We start from the raw sequence: 13499 nt of genomic DNA on the forward strand, positions 1-13499 counted from the left end.
AAAATCAAATATGTGATAGACTTTTCCCAGTTGTAAAATATTAATATAACCAAATAGGATTGATATCGTCTGTTTAAATAGTTACATAGAAATAGTTTATAAAAACTCAGATCCTGTTAAATATAAAAATATAGATAAAATAATTGAACATAAAATTCACGCTACTAAAATACAATGGTTAGTAAACAAATGTACAGAAATAGAAGAACTACAAAGAAAACATGATAGCTATAATTTGCACAAAAGAGTAAAAGAATTTATAGGCAGAAATAAGAAACGCACACCTAATGTGTTATTGAACAAGAACAATAAACTAGTAACTGATGAAGAAGAAGCATGTGAGGTGTGGGAAGAATATGTGCAGAATCTATTCAAAGATGACCAACGAGAGGGTACATGGACAAAGGAAGACAATATGGAAGGACCTCCTATACTTAAGTCTGAACTGATAATCGCTCTAAAACGTATGAAACTTAGAAAGGCAGTGGGTCCGGATGGAATAATAGTGGAAATTCTAAAACTCATGCATGAATATAATATAGAAGAGATTAATAATTTATTTAACAAGTTGTATAATTCTGACGACGTGCTGCCTGAAGACTGGCTAGTCTCATTATTCACACCTTTACCAAAAAAGCTAATGCGAGATCCTGCGGTGACCACAGAATGATCAGTGTAACGAGTCACTTCCTTAAGTGGTTTTTGAAAATACTGCATAGCAGAGTATACAGAAAAATTGAAGAGAATATAAGTGAAACGCAGTTTGGTTTTAGAGCAGGCCTTGGTACTAGGGATGCTTTAGTAGCTGTAGTAAACCTAGTTCAGAGATGTAGAGATGTGCAGAGGGATGTCCATCTGTGCTTTATAGACTTTGAAAAAGCCTTCGATAACGTACAACACAATAAATTATTCCAAATTCTAAAATCGAGTGGATGGGATGGGAAAGATATACAATTTATTAAAAACCTATATTATAATCAAAAAGCAAAGATACGAGTAAACAATAACATATCAAAAGAAGTAAAGATAGAAAAAGGTGTGAGACAGGGATGCATTCTCTCACCCTGTTTATTTAACATTTACTCGGAGACTATTTTCAAATTGGCACTCGAGGATCTCGACGTGGGCATTCGTGTGAACGGTAAGCTTATAAATAACATACGCTATGCCGATGATACTGTTCTTCTGGCTGAAAACCTCGATGACCTTCAAATAATGCTTGAAAAATTAAATGATGCACTTCAACAGTATGGTTTAAAAATCAACACTAAAAAGACAAAACACATGGTCGTTAGTAAAACAAGTGCACAAACTCCCCCCTTAAAACTAGGAACACATAGTCTGGAAAGAGTTAGTAAATACAAATACCTCGGCTGCTGGCTTAATGAAACGTGGGATCCTGAGCAGGAAGTTAAAACTAGAATAGGTATTGCCAAGAGCGCCTTTCAAAATATGAAGAAACTGTTGACCAACAGGAAGATTAATTTAAACTTAAGATGGCGAATGGTGAAATGCTATATTCTTCCAATCCTCATGTATGGCTCCGAAAGCTGGACGCTAAGGAAACATTTGATCTGTAAATTACAGGCTTTTGAAATGTGGATCTATCGTAGAATGCTTAAGATAAAATGGACCGACAAAATTAGTAACGAAAGAGTCATGTTATTAATGAAGAAAAAGGTGGAAGTCGTAACAACTATTAAAGAAAGGAAAGCTACATATTTCGGACATATATATAGAAACTCAAAATATGACTTATTAAAACTAATCATTGAAGGGAAGATTGAAGGGAAACGAGGACGTGGGAGAAGGAGAATATCATGGACAAGGAACATAAGAGACTGGTTGGACGTGGGCAGTACAGAGAAACTAATTCGCATGACTTCAGATAGAATGGCATATAGACATAAGGTCGCCAACCTCCGGGATGGAGAAGGCACTTAAAGAAGAAGAAGATAGAAATAGTTTAATAGAAATTTGACATTTATAATAACACTTTGATAGTAATTGCCATGTTTATAGCTTGGTTGGTCCGACTCTAATGACAAGTGATGAAATCAATTTATTTTATCCAACTGTCAATACGATAGCTTCTATAGTTTGTGACGTCATGTCTTAGCAATTTCAAATAACCTACGTACTAGTTGAAAAGCTTTCTGATTTAGATGTTTAATAAGTAAAAGTTGCGCTTTTATTCGTAAAGGTCTGAACTTATTTAATGCAACTATGTATTTATTTTTATATTTACTTATTTATTTTTAGAATCCCAAATAGTTCTTTCAATTGAATCCTTAATTTTTGCAGCATCTGGGATCATTTAGTGGAGATTACCAAAGGAGGCAGAACCACAGTAATCATCACAACACACTACATTGACGAAACAAAACAAGCTAATATTGTAAGTATACATAATCCCGGTAAGTATTTTCGATTGCACACGGCGCATAAAACTTGCACAGGGCGCATGTAGCTTGAGCCTTTACTTGATATATCAATGACTAATTTTTTTTTTGGAATGTAGCAAAACTGAAAAATGTCAAAAAATCTTGAACTTGAATAGATTTTATTGATTATTATTTTTTGTCAAAATGGGGTTACAAAGCGGTATTGAATCTATTCTTCGCCATTGTGCCTACAAACTGGCATTTAAATTTAATTTAACTAACTTAACCTCATAGTCCATGTCTAGAAATAATCTATTATGGAACTCGCTCACACTGTAGCAACACATTTTGTCATACAGTCAAGTTTTCATTTTTTCTTAAATATTTTCCCTCTTAATTCAGCTATATATTTTTTCAAATGCACACAAATATGACATATATTATGCGCATATTACATGCACCATGCGCAAGAGAAATACCGTAGGCTCTGTGGTCACTTTGTAATATTTATTTTTACTTATTCAGGTAATTACAAAAACTATATCAACATTTATATACTAAGTATCATTAAACCAGTAAGGTTTGTCTCGATATTCCATTCTGAAGTAGATTTTATAATAAAAAAGAACACCGTTAATTTTATCTGTCCTCGTCTTCTAGATTGGCTTGATGCGTGGGGGCCGCTTCCTTGCCGAGGAAGCACCGAATGAACTCCTCCGTCGCTACCAGGCCGACAACCTTGAGGACGTATTTTTGAAACTGGCTGTTCTGCAGAACAGGGGCAAGAGGCGCCGTTCCAGCATCCTGGAAGATATCGTGAAGAAGGTGGAATTGCCGTCTTTGCCGGTTAGTACTTGAGTAGCTCTTAAAAGCAAATTGAATTGACACTTGCACATGTCGCCGACAACCTTGTGGACGAACACTTGAAGCTGGCGGTTCTACAGACCAGGGGCAAGAAGCGCCGCTCTTATAATGTGGCTGATATCGTAGAGAAAGTGGAATTGCTTTTATAGATAGATAGAATAGTGGCTTTCAAAAGTAAATTGACTATAGCAAATGGTGCTGAAGAAGCACAGAAATCCGCTTTAAAGCCTGTTTTAATGACGAATGATGAAGGACTGTTTCTAATGACCTAGTACCTTATTAAAAGTGCTGCAAATGTGGACGATATTGTCGATGTAGGATTAGCTTGTGCTATTTCCAGCATAATCCGCTAAGCGGACGAAGAGTTAAAAATATTCTGACCGCAACTTTCTGGATAAGGTATTATCTATATAAGAGCGCGAGTAAAACATTTTGACTTCCTCGCCGCGTCCGCTTAGCTGCTGCCTGTATAGTTAGGAGATGTGTGGCATCCTTATCATCATCTTATAAGGTTCATGAGGTCTTTGACGCTGTTTCTAAAATGACATTATGACAGTGAACACTGCAAATGGTCATCCCGCCCTAATAAAAGATTGAAAATCTAAATTGAGAATGGATCATGAACTCTCTATAATTACTAAAACTGTCACTAAAACCTATCTGTTTTTGGAGAAATACTAATATTTTCAATATTTTTCAGGATCCTGCTGTAATCGATCTAGAAGAAGACATCGGTGAGATCTCCGGAGAATTCGGAGATAACGTCTCCATGAGTAGCAAAGGCCGCGTAGTCGTTACACCAGATGTAGCTCCCCTAGAGGCCTTACCTCCGGAAGATAACCCACCGATCGGCTGCTTGGAGAGAATCAAGCCGATGAGATGGAGGAACATGAAAGCATTACTGTGGAAGAACTTCTTGACTCTCTTTAGGAATTACGCGTAAGTTTCTATAAGCCTTTCGCTGCCGCGCCTTATGTTATGACCGATTTTAGTACCTATGCAAAATTAGGAGTGCGGCGTTCAACGGGTTACTCGCTGTTTCTAACATTATACGTCGCCTCTTTGGAACTTCTCATCTTTATCATAATTATTAGCTAAAAGAAGTTTACAATACACGTGAGTTTTAAGTGACTTAGTAATTCGAATACCTAACTTTACTTGGTCTTGAGGCAAAGCCTGACTATACTCGTACATGATCACGTGCCATATTGCGGAATTTCATTGGAACAATTTTTTTCATATTCATACTAAACTGGATTGTCACCATATATGGAAATACATGTAGGTACATGTGAATACACGAGAAAAATAGCGCCCTCTTGACAATGATCATACCTATGTTTCTGGTCGGGCTTTATTCTTTATTGAACATTGCGTGACTATAAGTATAAATAAGCATTTATTTCAGCAAGAAAACGTAAAGAATACAGCTTTTCAAGAATACCAGTATTGCTTATTATAAGTACTGTAATTATGTATGTCACAGCCGATGCAGAAATTATAAACATTCATGACAATTAGCAACTTTGTACGATAAATCATAATAAAGTAATGTCTTGCTACAGGCAACCACCATAATTGTTTTAACTGTGATACTTTCAATCATACGTATACTTGAACTTACATACGTGTACTTGAATAGCTAACGTAAAAATACAAACGTACTAATATTATTACCGTACTAAAGGATTCATTACGGCAGGACGGTCCGGGTCTGGGTCGAGGCTTCCTTCTCTTCGTTTTGTATGACGGATGATCGATAAGCAACTTCTTCCTTAAAAAAACTTCTGAAAAAACCTTCTGTGTCATAGAGGTAGACAAACTATTTGGTAGCGGCTCGTGTCACCGCTACCATCACTCGTTCTTTGTTCATTTCATCAACTTCAACTAAATGTTTTTATTTTATCTTTCCTCTCTTTACAGCCTCCTCGCCTTCATCGTCGTCCTCCCGCTCTCGCAAATGGTCCTCTTCTGCATCGCCGTAGGCCACGACCCTCAAGGCCTGCCCATGTGCGTGGTCAATCACGAGCTTGGAGAAAACAATACTAACACTCCTTGTGACTGGGACAAGACGTGTCCGTTGGATCCAGAGACTTATGAGTGGGATTTGAAACGGTTCAGCTGCCAGTATTTGGAGTTCTTTGCCAAGCGACAGCCTAACCAGGTAATTCTTACATAATTAATTTAAGTGTAATCCAACAACGCCGTCGGTCAGAACGTTCAAGGCTTGCCCTAGTGCTCGTGCGTGGTCAACCACAAGCTTGGAGAAAACAATACTAACACGCCCTGTGACTGGGATAAGATGTGTCTGTTGGAACCAGAGACGGATTGAGTGGGATTTGAAACGGTTCAGAGGGCCAGAGAGGTTCAGACGTATTGCCTCCTTGTCACACTTACGGACGAATTTACAAGTGCGACAGACAGGTAACACGTAAAACGTGGTTCGCGGTAGGACCTCAGTTGCCAGTATTTGGAGTTTTTTGCAAAGCGACACTCTGACCAGGTATTGTTAAGGTCCACCCCCATCTCTATCCCACCCTTCTGTATTGTGTGGTGAAAAACATTGTTCTTTTATGTATGGGAGGAGGCTTGGGCCAAGCATCGGGACATATCTATAACTCCAAGTCGAGTAAATTAACCAAAAAAGGCACAAAGCACAGCCGTACCTTTTTTTAGTTGATGACCCTCTTTTTAGGGTTCAAAAACGGAACCCTTATAGATTCGTCATATCCGTCTGTCTGTCCGATTATGTCACAGCCACTTTTTTCCGAAACTATAAGAGCTATACTGTTCAAACTTGATAAGTAGATGTATTCTATGAACCGCATTAATATTTTTACACAAAAATAGAAAAAAAAAACAATAAATTTTGGGGGTTCCCCATACTTAGAACTGAAACTCAAAAAATCTTTTTTCATCAAACCCATACGTGTGGGGATAGATACCATAGGTCTTTAAAAATGATATTGAGGTTTCTAATATATTTTTTTCTAAACTGAATAGTTTGCGCGAGAGACACTTCCAAAGTGAAAAAATGTGTCCCCCCCCCCTGTAACTTCTAAAATAACAGAATGAAAAATCTAAAAAGTTTTTTAATACGTCATAAATGGTACGGATCCCTTCATGGGCGAGTCCGACTCGCACTTGGCCGCTTTTTATTTTCAAAGCTATTCGGAGCATTTTCGACCTCCTTCAAACTTGGTTATGGCAAAACCTAAAAGTTTTGATTTACAGAGACATTATATTTACGTACCTATTTACATATTATTATTACGAGAAACGTAAATGAGTAGGCGTTCAACTAATTTGTACGTCCTGCCATAAATGCTTTTGCGTGCAAAGAGTCTGTAACCATTTTCCGACACCTTATTATTAGCCTCAGATTTATGGCAGGTATATATGTGTATAAAATAGGAGAGAGTCGGATATATCGTACCAGTTTTTACTTAAACATGGATAGTTTGTTATAGGAGGTAGTTACAAATGTGTTTGACTGTGCATATAAAAGTTCAGTATCTTGGCTACATTTATTATGAAGATGAGCATTCTGGGATCATATTAATAAAGTCAACATTATTTTTTCGGAAGCACTGCCATCAGTACGATTTAGCCGATGAGATTGTTAAATCGTGCGACCCATATCAAAATTATATCTATGAAGCGTATTGCAAGATTATTGCTTATAAACCGACTTCAAGATTTCAAAAGGAGGAGGTTCTCAATTCGGTTGTATGTTTTTTTAGGTTTACTTAAATTACAAATATTTTTTACCAGAATCCGAAATCATATTTATACGACTCAAAAATACTTGGTCCTTTAAATCGTACCTATACCAGTATAGTACGATTTAACGGACTAGCTACTTTTTGAAATAATCTGTATACAAATAAAAGCATAATAAATAAAACCGGCCAAGAGCATGTCAGGCCACGCTCAGTGTAGGGTTCCGTAGTTACTCTTCCGTCACAATAAGCTAAACTGGAGCTTAAAGTATAGTCAATTGTTAACCAAGGGATGAAACGGTACCTTTCACCCGAGCTAAACAAATAGGCAAATTTGCATAATCAGTACCTAATTAAAGTAAGTCTTTTTACTATGAAGGGAAAACTTTTTGCGATAACTCAAAAACAGCTAAACTGATCATGTCCGCTATAGTTTTCATTTAATGTCTTTCTTAAGCTCTACTTCCACGATTTGTTTCATATTTTTTGGACCTATGGTTCAAAAGTTAGAGGGGGGGGGACACAATTTTTTTTTCTTTCGGAGCGATTATCTCCGAATATATTCACTTTATCAAAAAATGTTTTTTGAAAACCCCTATTAGTTTTGAAAGACCTTTCCAACGATACCCCTCACTCTAGGGTTGAAGCGAAAAATAAAATTCACCCCCACTTTACGTGTAGGGGAGGTACCCTAAAAAAAATTTTTTTTTAGATTTTATTGTACAACTTTATCGGTTTTATTGATTTATATATCCATGCCAAATTTCAGCTTTCTAGCACTAACGACCACGGAGCAAAGCCTCGGACAGACAGACAGACAGACAGACAGACGGACATGGCGAAACTATAAGGGTTCCTAGTTGACTACGGAACCCTAAAGAGTGGTAAAATTTTAACACCTACGCTATAAACCCCTTTATATTTGTAGTTTTTTTACTGTTAATTGCGTATTTTTAACTTATCTAGATCTGAAATTATGGTAAGTAACCATACATTAAAAGTTAGATCAAGTCCGACGAACATCATATTTTTTCTTTCCTTTGTTCGTTTGTAGTCATGTGCCATAGCTGATTAGATTACTTAGCTTAATTCCATTAGAGCACTGTTTAGTGACTTACGTGTAAATAAACTAGATTGTTTAATGGGAAAACTTGAGTCAGTACGATTTAACTGGCAGTACGATATAGCCGATTCTCCCCTATACGAGTATGACCTATTTTCCGACTTAATACTCCTCAGGAAACTACCACTATGCATTAACAAAAGGGAAAATACGGCTTTTTTTGCATCAGAGACGGATCATTAGTTTCCTGACGTTAATGTCCTGCTTTGTATTATTTCTTTTATTCCTTTGTTCATTCAGATACAAGATTAACAATATAAAAGCGTAAGCTACGATAATTCTCAAAATATATCTTCTAAAAAGTATTCCTGTATTTATAACAAGGCATTAACTATGAAAAAATAGTGCTAACATACTATTTCACTACGTATCTACAGAAGTTAAGTCAAATATATCAACTGCAGAGTTGAAAAATTCCAGTTACATTCTTACTTTTGTTAGCTACTGCTTCAAGGGCCCGGTTCCGGTTTCAAAATATTTTCCATAACTTTGATTTCCCCTGATTGTGTTGCCCTAAATATCAAGAATTTGTTGCCAAGCATTCCAAATCTAAAACAAAGTCTGAAAGTTGCAAATAATTTCTATTATAAAAAAATCTATGTTGTTGCTGTAGCATTTCACCAGTTTATTACCTACTGTTTTCTTAAGCCACTCCGTGGACCAGTCCCACATATCGTCAGACAAAAATCAGTGCTTTATAGCACTTCATATAAATAGCAGTCATATAAAATAAGTGTTGCCAGAGCTTTTGGATCATAAAATACGTTTCATTTCATGAAGTCACATTTTTATTGCAAAAATATGTTTGTGTTTGCATTATAAAATAAAAAGAAAACCAGTGAAGTGCGGCAATCATAAGTCACGCACATTGACGTACATACACAGACGTGGGCCAAAAGTCGCGAAAAATGGGACTTTTGAGACCATCTGGTCACACTGATTAACAGAATAGGTTTAGGTTTAAGATCATTTATTCTCATAAGAATTTACAATTCACTTATCGAGATAAATACAAAACAGTATATTAAATTTTGTTTAGAGCGCACAAATAACTTAAATATTTCATTTAACTTAACAAAAACAGGTAGTTTTGAGACCATTTGGTCACACTGATTAACAGAATAGCGTTCATGACAACTCTTTTTTTTTGATCCAGTTACGTTTTTTAGTTGCTTCAAAGTTTTCCCCGTTTATCCAGATCTTCTACCCAACGAAGGAAGTAGTGATGGACGCAGCGTACCATGGCAAGTGCCGCGTGGTGTTGATCTTCCAGGCCAACTTCTCCACCAGCCTCATGGACCGTCTCCGGGACCCGCGACATGCCTCCGACATCGACCTTTACAATTCCGACATTGAAGTACATTTGGATGATACAGGTATTTTATTAGCTTAGTGGATGACTCATGTTAGAACGGCCCGGGTGCGGACACTTCCTTCCACCGAGGCCTTCGACACTTTGTTTTCTATGACGGGTGATCGGTGATCACATAATGTTTTCTATGACTGTGTGAGTGAATATCTAAAAACTGAAGTGTGTTTTATTTGGTTAGTTTCTGAATGTCTTTGAAGAATAATTAATTTTTGTAAATAATTGACCTAACACACGACGCCAAAGTGGAGTCTCATTGTTTGTGTACGCCCATATAGGCACGTGGCATTTTCTTTTTTTCCTCGTACGATCGGTGGAACGATATTCTACACAAAGTAGCGGTAGTTAATACTATAGATATTATACCTAACATTTAAAACTTTCGCGTTTTGAACACATTTTAAAACCGAGGTCTATCGAATCGATTGGAAATAAAGATAACAAAATAAATTCGTGATGGACCCCGTTCTAAATATGTTTTAAAAAGATACATAGATATTGTTTCTACAAAAGCTAATGAGATTAGAAATGTGTTTGCCTAAAAGGCTTCACAGACCTGTTACAAATCGCATGCGATTTTCGATACATTGCCGGTTAAGTAGTAACACTGAATTCAATCGATCGATCAAATGGCGCAATGTATCAAAAAAACAACATGCGTTTTGTTAAAAGGTCAGTGGAGCCTCAAAAAAACAGCCAAAATGTAACAACACGTATTAACTGCCCAAACCTCGTGTTGTCCCATTCTCGTCTAGATGAAAAATAAGCGGTTTTGAGTTTATGACAATGTTAGTGGTGTTAATTGCTATAACTGTTCCAAATTTTAGCTAGGTACGTGAAACGGTCTTTGAGAAAAACGCATGTAACCGATTTGAACGATGTGAAGTTTTGTTCGGAACTTAATATATGTTAATGTTCGGAATACAAAAAAATGTAATATTGGCAAATATTCGTTATCAAAAGGCATGTTACTTCTAAAGCAAACAAAAATATTTTCCATGAAAAAAAAAAACCGCACGGGGGCGGCATAATACCTCAAGGAATTGCATATTACTATACCTGGAAATTTTTGTTTCATGTCTTTGAAAAATAACTGACCCAGCGGTCTAGGCATCTGTCGCAAATGCAGAGGAAGATGGTTCAATATCAGCTATGGGCATTGGTGGTCTTGATAACTTTACCCTTTATATATGATATTTATTTCAGTTTAAAATGCATCTTATATCATTAATTTCAGCTGTTTCGAGGCGCATGTGTATGTAAAAGAAAAGGTATATTAAAAAGCCGAAAGACACCTTTCTAGAAATGTAATAAGTATTTCAATTCGTAATTTAAATGTAATGCCGTGTCATGTTTACAACATTTACAAGAATTCTGTTATTGTGAATACCGAAGTAAATTTCTGAGTTTAATTGAGTTAGCCGAGTGTTGAGTTGGTTTTTAAATGAATTCATACATTTGAATAGAAATATGCAAATTTGACTAAAATAGACTTTCAATTGGGTAAATATTTTCGTTGAAATAATTTTCAGCATTTCATTAGTTCTCTTATATTAAGTAGAAATATCTCGAAGTCTTCTTTAAAACTAGGTAGGAGTAGTTTTCAATTAAAACGAAACCTTAAAAACGATGTTTTGTACCGAGCGGGTCACTTCAGGAAAGGCTATTAAGTTAACCAATTTCGCAATCAGATACCCCTTCATGGCCGGCCGGCCCATGGCTATCAAATCTTTCAGTCTTTACAACAACAACTGAACAACAACACAACGATAACTAAAACATCTGATGCAAGAAGTATCATGTAGTGATGTATGTACCATAGGTACAATACTTATAGTTAATTTTTTGATACTTTGTGCAATTTCCCATATGGATAAATGGTCACTTCTCCCATTTCTGTATAGGAAACGAAATTTACAATTACCAAGACGCAAACTTCGTTTGTATCTTGAGATTAATCTTAAAAACATCCAAGAAGTTTACCAAGTCTTGTAAACCATTATTGAGAAATTGTAACAATGCATTGGCACAAAAATTCATACATTTCTAAATTAAACATAAAAATCCGCTATGTAACTTAAGTTTTTAATTAAAATGAATAAATTGTAAAGCTTAATGAACGAGATTTCCGAGAACGAGATCCAAACTAAGCTTCGTTAACTAGAAAATTGGCGCCCAACTATTTTGCAGGCCGTTTAATTTACGAAACCAGTTTTAGACTATGCTATTTCTGGGGCCCTATTTCTCGTATATCTCGCCCCTTCCTCTAAGTGCCCTAACTGCTTTTACACTTTTCTATCCCAGAAAAAGCGCCCTATAAATAGTATAGTAGCCCGTAAAACAATACTAAGTATATCTGCAACTTTTGCTAAATAAATGTTATTCAATTTTGTCAAAACCCTGCAACTCTTTTTTCTTCAAAAGGAGCAGTTTCTCAATTCGCTTGTATGTTTTTTTTGTTTGTTACTCCATAACTCCGTCATTTCTTGACCGATTTTGAACATTTTTTTTTTATTGGAAGTACATATACGTCAAGCGGTGGTGGCCGAGTGGATATGACGTCCGACTTTCAATCCGGAGGTCGTGGGTTCAAATCCTGGCTCGTACCAATGAGTTTTTCGGAACTTATGTACGAAATGTCATTTGATATTTACCACTTGCTTTTCGGTGAAGGAAAAACATCGTGAGGAAACCTGCATGCATCTGCGAAGAAATTCAAAGGTGTATGTGAAGTCCCCAATCCGCATTGGGCTAGCGTGGGGACTATAGCCCGAGCCCTCTCGCGCATGAGAGGAGGCCTGTGCCCAGCAGTGGGACGTATATAGGCTAAATTATTATTATTATTTGTATGTCTCTTACAAATTCTCGGGACCATGGGGTCCCGGGCATTTTGAAGGCGTGCGTGGGGCCGAAGCCAACACGTAGAGGCCCCTTGTAATAAGACAATTTACTCTAAAAGTAATGTGACACCAACCGACGATTATCCCTGTTCACACTATAGCAGTGCACCCAAGGACAACCCCCGGTTAGTGTAGGACTATTGTAAGAAAAAGGTACAAAAAGAAACCGGGCTATTGGGTTGAGTTGCTAGTGGACTGGTAACCGAGGCTATGGAGGTGACTATGGCACCTGCCCTGATCATATGTTAAAAAAACACGAAAAAATGGACAGGTGGTGACTCGCCAACTCACAATATGGGTCCCCGAAAACGGCCGCTCGCACAGAGCGACAAGGGGACAACATTGCGTGAGCGGCTCAGGGTGTGGAGAGGTGTGCGCCGCTTTCTACCCAGTGGCTGTCAGCAGCCACTGTGCCAACTCGCGTCTTATGCATATTTCACTTCCACCCTGCGAGCATATAGCTCTGACACCCCACTCTGGACGGCCGGTAAAGGCAAGCCAGAGGTGAGAGTCCTGCGGCCCCTGCTCAGTGTTCACTCCAGCCGGCCAATCAAGGCAAGCCGGAGAGAGGGGCCTGTCCGACTCTCGGGGGCATGGGACCCAAGGGACGTCACTTCCCATTCAGCTCGCCACAAGCTGCCCTGGGGGTTTATTATTATTATTATTACATATACGTATAAAATACGTATTGGTCTTATTTTTTCCAAAACCTAGTTAAGATGGGATTCATGAAAAATCGAGGGATTTCCTAAAATTTTAAAAACATACATATCGTTATTTTTGTATTTTTATCAACAAATTAAGCATTTACATTAAAAAAAGTGACATTTAATGAAGTGAAACTGTTAATGATTATCATAAAGGAACTCTTCTTCTTGATTTGTCCTCTTCGTTATGTTTGTTAAGCAAGTTAGGTTTTAAAACACATTTTTGTTCTCGAGTTCTGATGATGACATCCATGAAGAATCGAGGAAAATCCTCAAAGTTAATAGAGATTTTTAATTGCTATCTAAAACTAACAATTTGCATTCAAATAGTACTATGTGGTGAAATGGAACTATTCCTCTAAAGTCTTGAGGCTATTATAATTATAATTGTTATAATAATAAAATAAAGTTTATATATCATTTATTTAAA

At 37.0% G+C, this 13499-nt stretch overlaps 1 protein-coding gene across 1 annotated transcript in view; it reads left to right on the plus strand.

Moving 5' to 3' along the window:
- LOC133529641 (ABC transporter G family member 20-like) overlaps window positions 1-13499 on the plus strand; it is a 166037-nt gene that overhangs the window by 118759 nt on the left and 33779 nt on the right. Inside the window, exons 8-12 of the mRNA XM_061867402.1 lie at window positions 2305-2398; window positions 3045-3230; window positions 3949-4187; window positions 5172-5412; window positions 9292-9469. Coding sequence (XP_061723386.1) covers window positions 2305-2398; window positions 3045-3230; window positions 3949-4187; window positions 5172-5412; window positions 9292-9469 — 938 coding nt within the window. The remainder of the gene's footprint in view (window positions 1-2304; window positions 2399-3044; window positions 3231-3948; window positions 4188-5171; window positions 5413-9291; window positions 9470-13499) is intronic.

Source organism: Cydia pomonella, chromosome 21, assembly GCF_033807575.1.
Source record: "Cydia pomonella isolate Wapato2018A chromosome 21, ilCydPomo1, whole genome shotgun sequence".
Lineage (NCBI taxonomy): Eukaryota > Metazoa > Arthropoda > Insecta > Lepidoptera > Tortricidae > Cydia > Cydia pomonella.